Below are 15,925 nucleotides of genomic sequence, written 5' to 3'. Positions count from 1 at the left end.
GAATAGAATAGAATGGAATGGAATAGAATAGAATAGAATGGAATGGAATAGAATGCTTTATTGTCATCATACACAAAGTACAATGAAATTAAGAGACAACTTCAGTGGTGCAAAATACAAGTATAAAATGAAACAAATAAAATACATAAATATATTTATAAAAGGAGCCAGAAGGAAAATGTGTGATGTTTGCATGCTAATGAATGTGTTTTTGGAAGTTATACAGTGAACAGTTATACAGTCTGATTGAAACTTTTGGATATGCTCGTTCCTCTTTCATGCAACTGCCACATGAAACAGATGTGCGAACAGATCCTCGGTTTTTATTTTAAAAGGAGATATGTCGAATATAGTGATTCTGATGAAATATCATCATTTTAAGCTGCGATTCAGTGAAGTTTCCAGACAAGCTTGTTGAAAATCCAACAATTCTTTCTGTTTTTACAGTTTGTGGGTCTGACATAAGGTGTAACTTTAATATTAAAAAAAAAAAAAAAAAAAAGTGATAACATGCCTTGTAAACCGCTGGTTTTGGTGTTCAGAGGGCTAAACCACCTGGTAAATATTCAAATGGCCTTGTGTTGATAGGTGTTGTTGATAGATATGAAACAAAGAGCCCATTGCTTATATAGAAGCAGATAAGTAACCGTTAATGTCCGTTGCAGCAACCAGCCCAACAAGTTTGTTCTTGCTTCTCTGGAGATCACTTGTTACACGTCCGCTTCAGTCAAACCAGAATCAGCCACCTCGAGTCAGGTCACAGCCTGAACGTAGACTGGATGAGTTGTGATCGGGACCCTCTTCTTCACCGAGCTCTGAGCACAGTTGCTTTGACACAACAAAAAGGTGATTTTGCCTGCTAGCTTTCTCACTCCTCGTTGTCACGGCTGCTTTGCGTCAAGTGGCCAGTGGTAGTGCGGGGATTGACTTCCAGCAGGTGTTGAAACAGGATGGATTGTTGTTGGTATTAGAGGTGAAGCTGCTTCACTGTAAAGCGATGAGACCTCAAAGGACCTTTGCTCCCCGCACAGTTAATTCAGACCTTTTCTGTAACTGTGAAGACGCAGGTTCAAGTTCATTGTGACTAGAGCAGTTTTTCTCTGATTAAATTTTCTTGACCACAGATAGAGGACTGTTGGTCAAATGTAGACCTCCACAGAATTTATATCAGCCCTACGTGAAACACAGCATCAAACCTGTTCAGAAACCTGTTGTAGACATAACAATATACTGTAAATGTAAGGCTGTACACATTTAAGGGAAACTAGTAATAGTAGAATAGTAATATCTTCATGTGGTGAGTGGCACTCAAACCAACAGTTTTCTTCATTCTGCAATATCTGAAGAATAAAGTCTGAAAATAATTACCAGCGTATGCAAAAATTCTCTTTCTGTAAATTAAAGTTATTTTCCCACCAGAAAGTTGTAGAGGTTTGTGTTGAAACAACACAAATTCCAGATGAAACTGTTTTCCTGCTGTATAAGCTCTGATACAAAGTGGAGACAGCAGCCATGTTTTAGCCTTTTTAAATGTCTTGTTTGTGTTACCACATCCCTTTGTTCACCATTTTCTAGACACAATTAATAAAGATTAATCAAAGAAAGAATATTTGCTACCTCATGGGGGTTTAATCAGTGTTAAATGTATATATATTTTGTATTTTATATTTTCTCATTCTGGGGACTTACCAAGACCTCTCACTGTGTTTGGACTTAATGCAGATGTTTCACTCTACTTAATCCACGCCCTGCATGTTTCATAGGGATAAGTAAAATAAAGTCCTGTCTCACATTTAGGTGCAGGCAATTGCTTGTCTTATTGGGATTAAGAAATACGTCCTTACTTTTTTTTTCACATTTACATGCACTGAAATCCTAAACGTGGATTGTTTCTAGTGTGATAAAGAACTGCAGAGCTTGTACACATTATTTCAGCAATATTGCCACTTGTCCTAACCATACATGAATCCAAGTGCAGCACTCACTCTCTGTGTTAAATAGTTCACTATTTTAACACTATGATGATTAATATTTTTTAATTGTTGTATTTTTTAATAGCTGGTAATTGATGATGTCCAGTTCAGAGTGAGTTTGGTCTAAAATAAATGTAAAGGAAAGTGCAGTAACAGCAGCAGTGATACAATCTTTGCTGCCGTGTTGGTGTTGAGGTTATCTTTCCTCGTAGCTGTACTGTTTGCAGTGGCTATGTTTCAGAACATGATGTTTGACTTGCCCAGACCTCTGATGCCCTGACACTGCTATTGCGCTTTCGCTATTAAATTTTTAACACTTGAAAGAGGTCCAAAACAGCTTTTTGCTTTTATTAATATGTCAGCACATGGCGTGGTGTCAGACTTCCGCCACCTTCAAATATTTACCCTTGTGCACAAAACGTTTCAAGATCCATAATGACCACTTGAACTCTTTGCTCTTCCCTGTTTCCAAACAGTGGAATGTGGGGAGCGAGCGCTTGTTTGTGTAATGTCGCATTAACCTGTTCAGCCATTCAACCGGTCCTCTAAAGCAGAGCATGTCCAATGCTGGGAAGACTCGGCAACAACCTCTCGCAGATGGGAACCTTTAATTTTTAAAGCGTTTTCATCCGCATGGCTGATCGTCCGCACGTTGCGTCACAAACCGTGAGTGCTAATCCCAGTCGCCTACCGCACCACTGTTTGATATGAAAAATCTGCCAGCCAAAGTTTAGCTCCATCTTCTTCTCTGCAGTGTCTTTTTGAAGTAGTGTTTTGATCGGTGCCTAGTGAACCAAGAGCTGTGTAGTTTTAACTGAACTCTACTCAAGGGACAAAGCTTAAGGTGGGAGAAAAACAGCGCAATCGCCCATTTAATCTTAGATTTCTTATCAACTTAAAGATATGCAGGAACACAGGCAGTTTTATAGCAAAACCCTTTAATACGTATCGCACTTGTGGTGTTGTTCATATGCAATGAACAAACCCAAATCTAAAGAAAAAGCCGCCAGTGAATTATCACAGATTCGTACCTAAACCTGCCCAGTACAACCAATCTAATATCTGCCATCAAGCAGCTCCCCTGGATACAGTTCTGCTCTTTTACTTTTATTCTTTTACTGGATACCTAGCTGTATTGCTAATGAAAAGCTTGTTTCTCTCCTTTGGGCCACTCCTGTCCTGCTCCTGTCTTCTTGGTTTAATATGTTAACAGCATATCTATAAATTAATATAGCACTGGTTTGTAGTAAATAATGTTTTAAATACATTTATGTTAAAAAAAGAAGCTCTACATTCAGCAGGACTCAGACAGTAAAAAAACAGTGAAAATGTACACACAAGATGCAGTCGCTCTATGTCCCCACAAAGGACAGATAGATGCATACAGTAGCTGCAATATTAGGCTCCATAATAAGTTACCCAATACTTAAAGCTGCTAAAATCAATAATTTTATATGAACAAAGGATCAAGTAATAGTGTGTAATGCCAGCAGTGTTGCTTGTACAAATGATCCCATAGAGAATTATCGCCCAAGTCAGCCATTTTCCTTGGTTCAGCTGTACCTTTTAGCTCATTGTTTTGGTTTTTAGGCCCAGCACCAATAGCTTCTCTATTAGCATTCCGCCACTATCCAGCACTCGTCCAAGTGGGAGCTAACAGTTGGTCGGTCAGTATGCTAGTTGTCCTGCCCGTCCTCCATTTTGAAAGGATAATTGGGTAAAATGTGACAGTGGTGAGTGCAGTATTCTACATGAAGTTAAAAATTTTTGATCCCTTGGTGACTGCAAAAAAAATAACAAGTTTGCAGCGCCTCTCTTTGCTCTTATCAGTGTTGTTTTTGGCCATAGTAGGTAAACCCCCCCACAGTAACTACATATGTTGCACCAAACAGCAGCAGCCAAAGTTAGTGACTAGCAAGTACACACAGTAGAGCATTTTGCAGCTCAAGAGTCTGATGTTTTCCACAGGGGGTGGTGGAGACCAAAACAGAGTACAAGAATGGTGAAGGTAGGACTTGGAGTCATTAAGGGGCCAGAAATATTATTCTTTATGTGTGCTGTTAAAGAAGCAGCTATTTGTCGAGATGTTCAACACATCAACTTTGAAAGTGATGTCAGTACGACTTTTTCAGCTTGTTTCAGCTCTTAACAGTTTAACAGAAATGGAGTCACTGCAGCCTGAATCCCGTCTAATGTTTAGAAATTCTGACATCCTTCTTTAATTCAGCCTGTGACTCAATCTAGTAATTATGTGCCAGTGAAACAACGGCAGTTAAGTTTTTGGATTTCTGCAATTATTTTAAATCAATAAACAGCCATGCAATTTCTTTACAGGTTATGAAAATATCTTTTTGCCATGTACAGGCTAGTTAATAGGCTAGGTAGGGTTTTGAGCTTTAACGGTTTCTTACACCAAAGCTTCTAAGAGTTAAACAAAACAAAAGATAAAACACTGGTGTAGCTGGAGTCAGTCACCTACAGATCTTCATGTGGTTTTCTATGCTGTAAAAGCCAAAGAGAAACATGATGCAGAAGCTGGTAGAGCATCTTAAAAGCAGGAGCTTTCTGCAGTTTAGAATGTTTTCAACATGCGATTCAGTTTCCACAAAGAGTATTTGCTAGAAAGCATGTCATGCTTTCCGAAAAAAATCTCTGAACCCTGCCATTTTATGTTAGAATTCAGTACTCTCTGTGGTCCTCTTTGGATGGTTTTGTTTGATAGTTTCCTTGGTGGATATGAAAGATTAATGCGGCAGAAGCACCTGCAGCAGTTCCTCAATGACAGCTGTAAAAGTGCAGTGGAACAGCTGTGAGAAGACAGCCTGACTGCCATGCCCCCATAAAGCAAACTGTTAAACATGGTGTCACAGCTTTGTGAGTCATCTTGTAACTGCCCCGGCAATCAGAATTGAGTTCACTTCCACAAGGCTTCAATTTTGATGCAGCGGTTTTAGCAACTGCATATGTACCTTTGACCTATAAGCCTCTATGTATTGCAGTTATGTGTGCGTGCATTTGTGCACGTTTTCTTGTTGTGTTGACTCATGTTTTGAATGTGTGCATGAGGGAGGGACTTTTAGTATTCATCACAGAACACATCAAAGATGACACAGACAAGCAGAAACCAAATGCATTGTTTAGCTTATGAAATACCAGGAGCTCATAGAGGACTCAATAAAGAAAAAAAACATACCAACATAAATAAAAAAAAAAGAACATACCACATCACCAGACAAAAAAAAAAAAAAAAAAAGAACATACCACATCACCAGACATTTCTCCGTACTTGGTGATTGTAAAGTGAGGTCTGAGGTCATGTTTGCAATGGGTCCACATCTGTTGGGTTAGAATATGTTTACAGCAAAGCTCGATATACATACAGTGTAAACATGTACTGCACATATTTGTGTGGGTTTCCTCTTTGTGCTGTGGTTTCCTCCCACAGTCCGAAGACTGTGGCGTTGACTGTGGGTGAAATGGAAACTCTAAAGGTGTGAATTTGTTCACCTACCTGTTATAGACTGATAGCCTGTCTAAAATATACGCCCTCAGGACTGCAGGCAGCAACAGTCTCCAGCCCTGCTTAATAGAAAAAGGACAATATCTTTTGCATCACTTGAATGTGTTCCACAGTGTATTTCAATTAGAACTGCTACAGGAATGGTTAGATTTGTGACAGCAGCTGAAGACTTTAGTGGTTCTTAAAGGTAAAGCAAAAACAGAAATACAGAATGCACTGAGTAGGGATGCTGATTTAAAAATGTTCTTAATCAGTAGTTTACCATGGTAACAACCAGTTACCACTGACAATGTTCATTGAAAAATGGACTCTGTTAAATTAGGAATTTGAAGAACAGATAAACTAAATACTAGGTAACCGTAGTTATAAATTAAATAGCCAGAAATAATGACTTCATTTAACATTACTTTCTAGCGCCTGGTGCAACAAAGCCCAATCATTAAGCACCGCAAACACAGTCTTGTGGTCTTCCACAGTCAATAACATGTAAAGCTAATAATTTCTTTACAGCAGTTTGATATCAAAATAGTCCTAATAGCTGATCTAAATGATGGAGTGACTTGTTCACTACAGTTAACGCTAGTCCAGCTGCTGGAAACAGCTGCTCAGTTGGAACAGATGTCCACAAATACTGTTGCAGCACCATTATCAGTCCAGGAAATCTGTCCATATAAACTGCTGCCTCTAAGATGTACATATATTCAGAGCAGAGCAATGCCGATCAAATTCATGACTTTAATTTCAATGTTGTTGGAAGCATGTAATCAGAGTCCTGCTGCTACTGAACAGCTGCTCTCTGTGTTTGCATTCAAAATCATAGTTTAGTGTAGATTGCTAAACCAAACGAATACCTTATTTTAGCTTAATGCAGCAATCTTCATCAACACGACTGCCACAGTTAGCAGGTAGACAGCAGGGAGAGGCACCCGTTGTATGTGCGGTCAGCAAACACTCCTGCAACTCCATCTTATTTAATAGGAAGAAGCCACATACGTGTTCTGATAGGCATGATGTAAGAAAGACTTGGATCTTGCATCTGAAAATTTAGATGCATCAAAGACAAATTTCTACAACGCAACAATTAAAAAATACAATGCCTTTGTACCTTTTGATACCTGCCTACTGTTTCTGTTACTGTCTCACGTTAAATGGAAATTCACTGTTTTGAAGTGCGTTTACTCAAATATAAAGCGGATTTAAAATCTGTCGAAACTGCATGTTGGGTTGTTGGTTTTGGAAAGTTACAGATAATGGGCATCACAGGCACCCTTTGTCAGATGTCTGAAAGGTGTGGAGGGAAGGGCTTTTCCAAAGCTGTCCAATCATTTGAGATGTACACATGTAGACCATGTATTTATATATTTTTGATTTTATTTAACCTTTATTTTACCAGGTAAGTTAGTTGACAACTGGTTCTCATTTTCAACAATGACCTGGTAATTCATTTAAGGCTACAAGTTTAGAAAAAAAAAGACATTGGTGGTGTGGAGTTAGATGTGAGCTGACCAGACTTCTGTAGGCTGTATAAGCCGCCACGAGCAGAATCCATCTGAATCTCCAACAGACTTGTTTTCCCTCAAGTTACATTTGTAAAGTGACAGAGAATACAAAAAAGAACACGTCTGTGTTTCTGCTGCATCACTTTTGATCCTTTTATTGAAATATTGTCCACTGTGACTAATGCTACAGGTGTGCATTACTAAACCAGAGACTTCTGATGTGAATATTAAAATGCAAATATAAAAGTTCATCATCAGTCAGGCTGAGTGAACATACTGAGAGAGCATCCTTTTAGCTAATGTCTTGCAGCAGTTGTCTGGTTTATGTACAAATTTTTATGTATAGTTAACAGGAATACATTTACATGGAACCCCCCCAAAGCTCTGCTTAGGCACTACAGTAACACATGGGTTTAAGAGTTAGCTCCCATGACAGTTTGTGATGTTTCCAGTTAGGATGCTTTCTTTTGCTCTTCATTTTGGTCATAGCCTGAAGCCCAGTGAATGGTACCGTCTTATCTTGTTACCTTTTAAAAGATGAACTTATCAAACTCATTGATTTTTACCTCCACTTACCATTGCAGTAGAGGTGATTATTGTGCTAAATAAAAAATCTACAGCAACATTTCTTTTCAAAAACAGTGTCCCTTATTACTCTTTATAAATCACAGAAGATGGTGATCAGTCTATTTAGAGATCATATCTGAAGAAGAACGTAGCCCTGTGATTTTATTTACATTTAAAGTCACCTCAATATTATAATGTAGTTTTGATTTTCTATTTAAAAATGAAAGCCTTTATTCACACACGTAATCTATGAAACATAAGAGTGATTATATATTGAGGTCACCGGTGTGTTTGGTTCAGACTTGTGTCCCCGAAATACCACACAAATTGCTTACTTTGAAGAAAGTTTATTTGGCATAAGAGACAAACTGATTTGGTGGGTTTAATGTGCACTTTGGGGGCCAGTATTCATAAAATGACATCCCACTGTGAATTATTTGCCATCATCAAAGAATGCAGCCACATACTGACAGAAATTTTCCTTTCAGGATGTCGCATATTGAGTCTTACTCATACATGCTAAGATCATTTCTTCTCTTTTCCCCCCCTTCCTTTCATTCCGTCTTTTATTTTGTTAGCCATTTGAGCGTCGTGAAATGAAAGCATTTGCATTGAAAGGACAGGTGGGTGTGAGACACCAGCGCTCGTCTGAATTGTAGCATTAAGAGCAGAGAGAGAGAGGGAAAAAAAAAAATCAAAAGTAAGAACCATTCAGACGGCAGGAGGAGCAGGGATTTGAGCAGATATTAAAAGATGATTGTGCGTGGGCTTTTCTGCTGTGCTCCGGAGAAAGAATGTAAACCCTGTATCAGTCAGAGTGAGGATAATAAACAGCAAAAACATCAGAACACAGCACAACAAACACTAACAAAAAGAAGGATGGGAAAAAGCGCGGCGTATAAATAGTTCAAATATTTCAAGTGATTTCAGAATGTGATGGTGAAATACTGGATGTTTGTGTCCTCAGCTGCTGCAAGTTCTTTTAGTCTACGGTGGTTTTCTCGTCACTGTAACTGTATTCAGGACGTACATTTCAAATAAAGTTAAAGCACCGATTAGCGCTCAGTTGGAGGTGCAAAATAGCACAATGTTATCATAATTTTATACATTTTAATGATCTCTAACAGGGGGGCATTCAATAAACTCCCTGAAATTAGATAGTAATCGAGTTATACTTTGTTTTTCTACCTGACTTTTAGATCAGTGTTCTGTCAGCGTCGAACGCTGATCTGATCTCGTTTTTGACAGCTACAGCTACAGTAAAAAAATCATTGATGGTTACATCAGTATTACAACATTTTTCAATACTTTTACTGTTATGAAGTCTTTTTGTTTTTAAAACATCTTGTTGTTTTCACCACTCTTTGTCTCACTTATCACACGTTTGATTTGTTGATCATGTGTATGTACCGCAAACAAAGAAAAGGCTCAGAGTCAGAGTTCAAAGTGATTTCCTCTTCACTTTGATTCTTTGTTACTTTATTAAATTGGACACATTGTTACATGTCAGAACACAGTGTCTTACCTTGTTTTTCATTTTACAGCATTATTCTGCCAGCTGCTTTCAAGCTGACTCAATAGTTAAAAGAGAAAAGTACACTTGAATCTAATACGCATATAATTGCTGAGACTTGTGCTGCATGTGGAGGCAGTGGCCTCAGTCACCTCCATTAGAAAGTGGAAACAGTGGGACATAGTGGCAAATATAAGATGTTTCATGCAGAATGCCTGACTGAACTTGTCAGGCTCACATTATTCTTTTGCAATTTAAACAAAAAAAACTATGAGATGGTGTGATGTACAGCTGGTGGTAACTTGTCAAATTTTTAGCTGTGTTGAAATTTCTAAAGTGCTGTTGATGGCAGCGTCAATGAGTTTGTCTGCTTTTTTGGTTTTAGATGAGCCAAAACATCAAAACCACCTTCCTAATATTGTGTAAGTTGCCCTTGTGGTGCCAAAATGGTTCTGACCAGTCAGGGAATGGACACAGGACCTCTGGGGATGTCCTATGGCAGGGGTAGTCAACTAACATTCAAAGAGGTCCAGTGAGAGAAAATGTATTAAAGCAAAGGTCCGGAACATCATAATGTCAAACATGAATTAGTGTGATATATGTTGATGTAACCTAGTAGTTTTATTAGCGTCTGCATGTAGTCAATAACTGACGTCAAATCAAATGAATTAGGTACAGTTCAAAAACATTTTGTCAACATGTATTAATAAATAACTTTTGATATAACTGTACATCTTAAAATAAAGTGCAGAACTTGAAAAAATAATGACTGAACATCCTTAACCAACTTATATGCATCTTTAACAATACCTAAGGGCCACACCTGCTTGGAGATCAACCAGCTCCATCTGAAGAGGCCCAGCATTTGCCCATTTGAAGTGCTGTGTGACTTCCTTTGAGAACCCCCTGACATCTGTGATGAGAAATGAGTTCTGAATGAACATGGTGAGCTGAAGCTGTCAAAACGTTTGCTGAAGTTTACCATCAGCTTATCAACAAAGTCAACAAAAGAAGACACATATCTCTGTCCCTGAACCTGTTGCTGCAGTGCTGAGAAGTGGACAAAGTCTCCCTGCAGGTCTTCCTTGAACACCTCAGGTTTCCTGTGAAAGGAGCGGACAGCTGTCAACAGTTAACAAACTGAATTGTCCTTGCCCTGTAGCTTCACATTCAGTTGACTGCGATGTGAGGTGATATCAACCAAAAAGGCCACATTATCCATCTTTTTCTCATCTTTTAAAAAGAGAGAAAACTCTGTCACTTTTTGACTCTTCAGCTCTGCCAAAAATGCTGCTACCTCCCTTCTGATGGACCAAAACCGCTCCAACACCCTGCCTTTGCTGAGCCATCTCACATTGTTGTGCAGCAAAAGATCATCAGCAGCTTCTCTGAGGAATTCCCTAAGCATACAATGCTGATAGGATGAGGAAGCCCTGAGAAAGTTTATCATTTTCATCAGTGTGTTCATCACCTCAGCATGCTCATCTAACAGGGTTGAGCATAGGACAGACTGGTGAATTATACAGTGGTAAGCAATGAACTAAGGATTGTCTTTCTTCGGTCTCACCACAGCTCCTTTCTCTCTCACTATCATGGCAGAGGCTCCATCTGTAGTCACTGAAACCACTTGTTTTGGCTCTATTCCTCTATTTGCTAACATTTCCTTAATGGCCAGGTAGATGTCTTCTCCTCTTGTACTTGTCTGAAGGGGAGTAAGACCTAACAGATCTTCACAGAAAATGTTCTTGTCCTTGTTAAAGAACCTTACATAAACTAACTGAGCATTGTCAGTCACATCAGTGGACTCATCTACAGTCAAGGCAACACACGGTGCTTTCTGAATGGCTTGGTCTAGTTGAGATAGTGCATCTTTGGTTAATATGTCACTTTTCTTTGTAGCTGATGATACTTACATAGGTATTTGCTTAATTTTGTTATAAAGCTCTTCTTTTTGTTTTCCCTCAAGTAAGGTTTCAGCAACTGCACTCATGCACTCCTTGACAACCTCCCCATCACGAAATGGTTTTTGTGGTGCCCTAGAATCCAAGCAACTCTGAGGGAACATTCGTTAGTACGTTGCTGGGCAGTGAATGAATGTGTCAGGATCCTGGTGGACTGTTCATACTGTGCTCTAAGACTGCTTATTTTCTGTGCCCTCAGTTCAGACTTAACTGGGTATGATTGGTCAAAATCTTTGTGTTTGGTTTCATAGTGGCGTTTCACATTGCTGCTTTTAATGAGCGCCACGGTCTCTGAGCATATCAGACACAGAGGTTTTGTGCTTCCAGAGGGCAGAATGAACATGAACGAGTCTGTCCACTCCGGGTTGAAGGCTCTGTTTTCGCCGTCCACTTTTTTTTTTTTAGGCAGCGCCATTTGTAATTTTTCTGTCTTCGCTAAGGCTCACCAGTTTCTTTGTCTTTTACTCTATCGCTGTATTTGGCTCACACGTCCCTTTGTCTTCCTCTCGGTGTTGCTTTAATTTTCTTTTTTGTCTGTCCTCCTCTTGTCTGTCACTCACCTCTCAACTGTTTACTGAAAGCAGCTGCGGTGTTTAGTGCCGGCAAAACAGAGACTTCATTGGCTGAGTAGCGTCATGTGAGATGGCTGAACTCGTACATCATTGGTCTGTGTTTCCCGAGCTGATGAGTCAATGTTATCAACACTGGAAAAGCTGTGCCGGTAAAATAGAAGCGACTCGTCAAATTTAAAGTCCCATGTCAATTTACTGATAACAGGTCTGGGTCCGTATAAGACGGCGTCTGGGTTCGGATCCGGACCGTGGTCTGCCAGTTAGTGACTCCTGTCCTATGGCGTTTGGCACTGGGATGTTAGTTGTGGATCCTTTGGGTTCTGTGTGTTGCAGGGTGGAGTCCTACAGGGGTTGGGCTTGTTGTGGAACATCGCACAGATGCTTGATTGGATTGGGGTCCGAGGAGTTGGGGGCCAAGTCTGCATCTTGGGTTCTTTGTCATGTTCCTTAAGCTATTCCTCAGCAGTTTCTCTGGTGTGGTGGAGTATATTGTCCTGCTAGAGAATGCTGCTGCTGTCTGGAAGTGCTGTTTGTGCGGGCGGGGAGTGTATGCTTGGTCTGCAACAGTTTAGGTGGATGATAATGAGAGTGTTCAGAGATAATATCATGTAATGGCGAGATTAGTAGGGAGGGTCAAAGGCAATGTGTATTGATAACTGCATTGGCCACAAATTGGCAACATTCAGGAATATTTATTCTGGGCAAAAGCCAAAACATTTTTTTTACAAGGTATCGACTGATAATCTGGGCCGATATTTGTCATATTTCCAATCAGTGTTTCCTCTACATTCATTTAGGAGTGGCGGGCTGCCATTCCTAAATCCTAGACGCCGCTCCTTCAAATATATTTTATTTTATTTTATAAATATAAATTAAATGCACTACTTTGTGATGTTGAGCAATGTTCAATCCACAACACCGATCAATGTCATGAGTAACAGCTGATCAGCAATGAACGGTACTGTTACAGATGCTCACATGCTTTATTGTATATCAGTTCCAAATATCGGTTACCTGTCTACTAATAATTGCTGACTACCAAAAACTAACCAATAAACAGTATCTGTTTTGACCCTGGGGGAACCAGCCTATCACCACCAAACCAAAACAAAACAAAACAAAACGAAACAAAACAAAGTTTGAAGAACAGTTTGGAGGCAGAGTCAACACTTTAAACCATTTGTTGTGTTCTTCAAGTTGTTCCTGAGCAGGTTTTTTTTTTAGCATGGCAGGATGCACTGTTCTGCCTCTGGTGAGAGTCATCGCCTTGGGGGGCATGTGCTTGGTCTGGAACAATGCTTAGGTGGATGGTATGGGCCAAAGGTACAACCACATGAATACCAGGATTCAAAGTTTCCCACCAGAACATTACATTGCATTGACATTATTCACTTTGCCTGACATTGATGGATGGAAAATATGCCAATATCTCAAAATTAACCTGCGCATGAAATATTCCGTGTTTGCCTCTCGTGCTTTGTCTTAGGAAAATGCAGCATCACAGCTGCTGAATTAGATCAAAACTAAAACAGATTGTACAAGTGAACTGATCTGAGTCGTAGAAGGTGTTTTCAGTTTTCCTTCCACAGAAAATTGTTGAACATTTGCTTTACTTTTTGAACTGGGAGACTTTCACCCGATCCAAACCACAGAAGATCCCCAGGTGTGAGATTATATTTTCTGTCGAAAGAAGAACTTTTACTTTTACTTCTCGAGACCAAGACTGTCCCAAAACAGATTTTTACCACTTTGCAAGTCTTTTGCAGTTTTCAGAGAGTTTTACATAATCTCAGTCTTGAATTTACAGCACCGGCCTTCAGTTTTGATGGATTTTGTCTCTCCTCATCAGAACCATGTGGGATCCAGCGAACGGCAACGACCAGACGGGACAAGTGGCTGCCAGGATGGAGACCACGCCGTCTATGGGTAGCGCAAGCATCTCCATCTCCCAGCAGCAGGCACCCAAGAAATTTGCCCCTGTGGTCGCACCCAAGCCCAAGTTTAACCCTTACAAACAGCTGGGAGATACCACTCATTCTGACCCTGCAGGTAAGAGCACAGGAGGCTACATTTATGGTGTTAACTTAGAGATAATCAGATGGGATTCGACTGCTCTGCTCTTACTTACGTGTCTTTCAGAAAACTAGTTGAGAACAGTTTTTCTTTTTTGTGTCTCAAATCAGCATTTGCACTTAATGTTCTCCATTTTTAGTACTTGCAAACATTTCTGCAAGTAAATTTTTGTTTTGATTAGCAATAATTAAATTGTTAAGTAAGTGAACTAGAGTACAAAAGGCGTAGCACCTATTGTGGGCAGTTCTTTTAACCGAACAAGAATCCACCATTAGTTACTTTTCTTACAAAGGCAGGATATTTTTAAGTAATAAAGCTACTTGTTCAACCATTATTCGGCAGGTGGTAAATCTATTTCACATTGGTTTCCATAGTTACAGTATAAGGCATTTCTATTCAGCCCTAACAAGCCCATTGATAAAATATGTGATTCAGGTTTACAGTATGCTGTACCTGGACCTTGAACAGACTTTGCCAAAGCTTTTAGAAATCACCTACAAAATGGAGAGCATCGGGAAATGTTGTAAATAAAAAAGAGTGTAGGAGCACGATGACATACTGAAGCACATACTCACTGATTCTAGAGAGCATTTCATTGTCATGGTAATATTGATCAGCCATTCTTATATTTAAGTGTGACATGGATCTTGTTTTTGCAGTTTTGTGCGTAGTTTCTGTCAGGTATTACAAGAGCGGATTGCTGAAGTGTATTCAGACTGAACACAAAGTCAGACTTTACCTCATGTTACTAAGCTGTGCTAACTAAATTACATGCAGACTGACTGTGTGTGATTGAGATTCTGATATCACATCCACTTCGTTAATGGCTGTAATTGCTCTCATTTTCTGCCTCTGTACATTTATTCATTTATTTGTTTGATGAAGTTCAAAAAGGGCTGTGCAATTATGGGCGAAATGATTATCATGATAATTTTTTGAAAATCAATAGTAAGTTTAGGATTATTTATCACAATTGCTTATTGATTTTTCAGAACAGCATAGCTGTATTGGGCTTTAACATTGTTAGGGCCACGTTCACATGGTCGATCGGTTGGTCGAAAAGCTCTCAATCCCATATTCTCACTGGTCAGTAATAATGTTACTTCTATAGGAGGAAAAGCACAACAACATCCCTCTTGGACTAGTCCATTATTTTTGCCAGCAGAGGGAACAGACTACCTTTGAACACCCTTACGTTTTCACAACTTTGATTTTGCCTAAATGGGGGCTGTCTACGTTTAACTTTCTGAACGTTTACTGAGCGTTTACTTGCTTTGTCAGCTCCGAACTACTTGATATCATGTTAAAGAAGTTGTCAGTGCGGCTACATTTTGTTCAAACAGATGGTCCAAAAGTTGAGTGTAAACTTTGCCCAGCAGTTTGCATATCTCAGCTCACTGGCCCTCACTAATTTATGTATTTGAATTTTTGTAAAAGAAGTGTAATTGCATGCCTAATTTGGAATAAATATGCAGTCTAAGTACTGTGGTTTGCAGTCACGCACAAGTTCAGGAAGACTTGTGTTGTGTACTGCTTTAGATCCCCTGGGAGCTGATGGCTTGTTTTTATGAAAAGGACTCTAGTGCTACAAGCTAACATGCAATAAATGCGTTTACTAATGGAAATGTAGGACGATCTTTTTTTTTTTTTTTTAAGATGTAATTTGATTTAAATGGTCTTATTCATTATTATTAAGATTTGCATTTGAGTTAAAATGATTTAAAACAATGTTTAATAGTGTGGTTTTATGTCATTTGTGTTACATGAGACAGAAACGACTCCCCAGTGCGACAGCAGCCTTCATAATTACCTTTGATGAGTAATATCTTGTGAGAGAGAGGCTGTTATTACAAGGAATAATAATTAGTTTCCCTTAAAAACAGTTTCTAAATTAAGATTCTTGATGTTTATGTCAAGAGAAGTAAGTAAAGAAGTAAAATGGGTGTTTTATTTTTACGCTTCTAAGGTCATATTATAGTGTTAAAAAGACATGCAGAAATTTTTCTCACCAATGGAACATAATAATCGGAGGATTTATGGAGATTGTTTAAAAACTCTTAAATAACAGAGTGGAGAAAAAACACAGAAAGTGGCTTTGGACTTACTGGCAAGTAAAAAAGGATTGAAAACTGAAACTTTACAACCTACTCAGTGCTACCGATGCTTAAATTTTGCATATTCAACGAAAATTTACACACTGTACACTACTTGGTGTATTAGACATGCTCCAGTGAGTATTAAGTATTG

At 39.1% G+C, this 15,925-nt stretch overlaps 1 protein-coding gene across 3 annotated transcripts in view; it reads left to right on the top strand.

Moving 5' to 3' along the window:
- Positions 1–15,925, top strand: part of lpp (LIM domain containing preferred translocation partner in lipoma) — a 191,475-nt gene that overhangs the window by 52,806 nt on the left and 122,744 nt on the right. For all 3 annotated transcript variants that reach the window (XM_008277529.1, XM_008277530.1, XM_008277531.1), the window contains one exon: positions 13,455–13,654. In XM_008277529.1, coding sequence (XP_008275751.1) covers positions 13,459–13,654 — 196 coding nt within the window. In that variant the 5' untranslated portion in view covers positions 13,455–13,458. The remainder of the gene's footprint in view (positions 1–13,454; positions 13,655–15,925) is intronic.

This window comes from Stegastes partitus, unplaced genomic scaffold (assembly GCF_000690725.1).
Source record: "Stegastes partitus isolate 25-593 unplaced genomic scaffold, Stegastes_partitus-1.0.2 Scaffold100, whole genome shotgun sequence".
Taxonomy (NCBI): Eukaryota; Metazoa; Chordata; class Actinopteri; family Pomacentridae; genus Stegastes; species Stegastes partitus.
The sequence above is the reverse complement of the archived record's forward strand: the minus strand, read 5'-3'. Positions and strand labels throughout refer to the sequence as shown.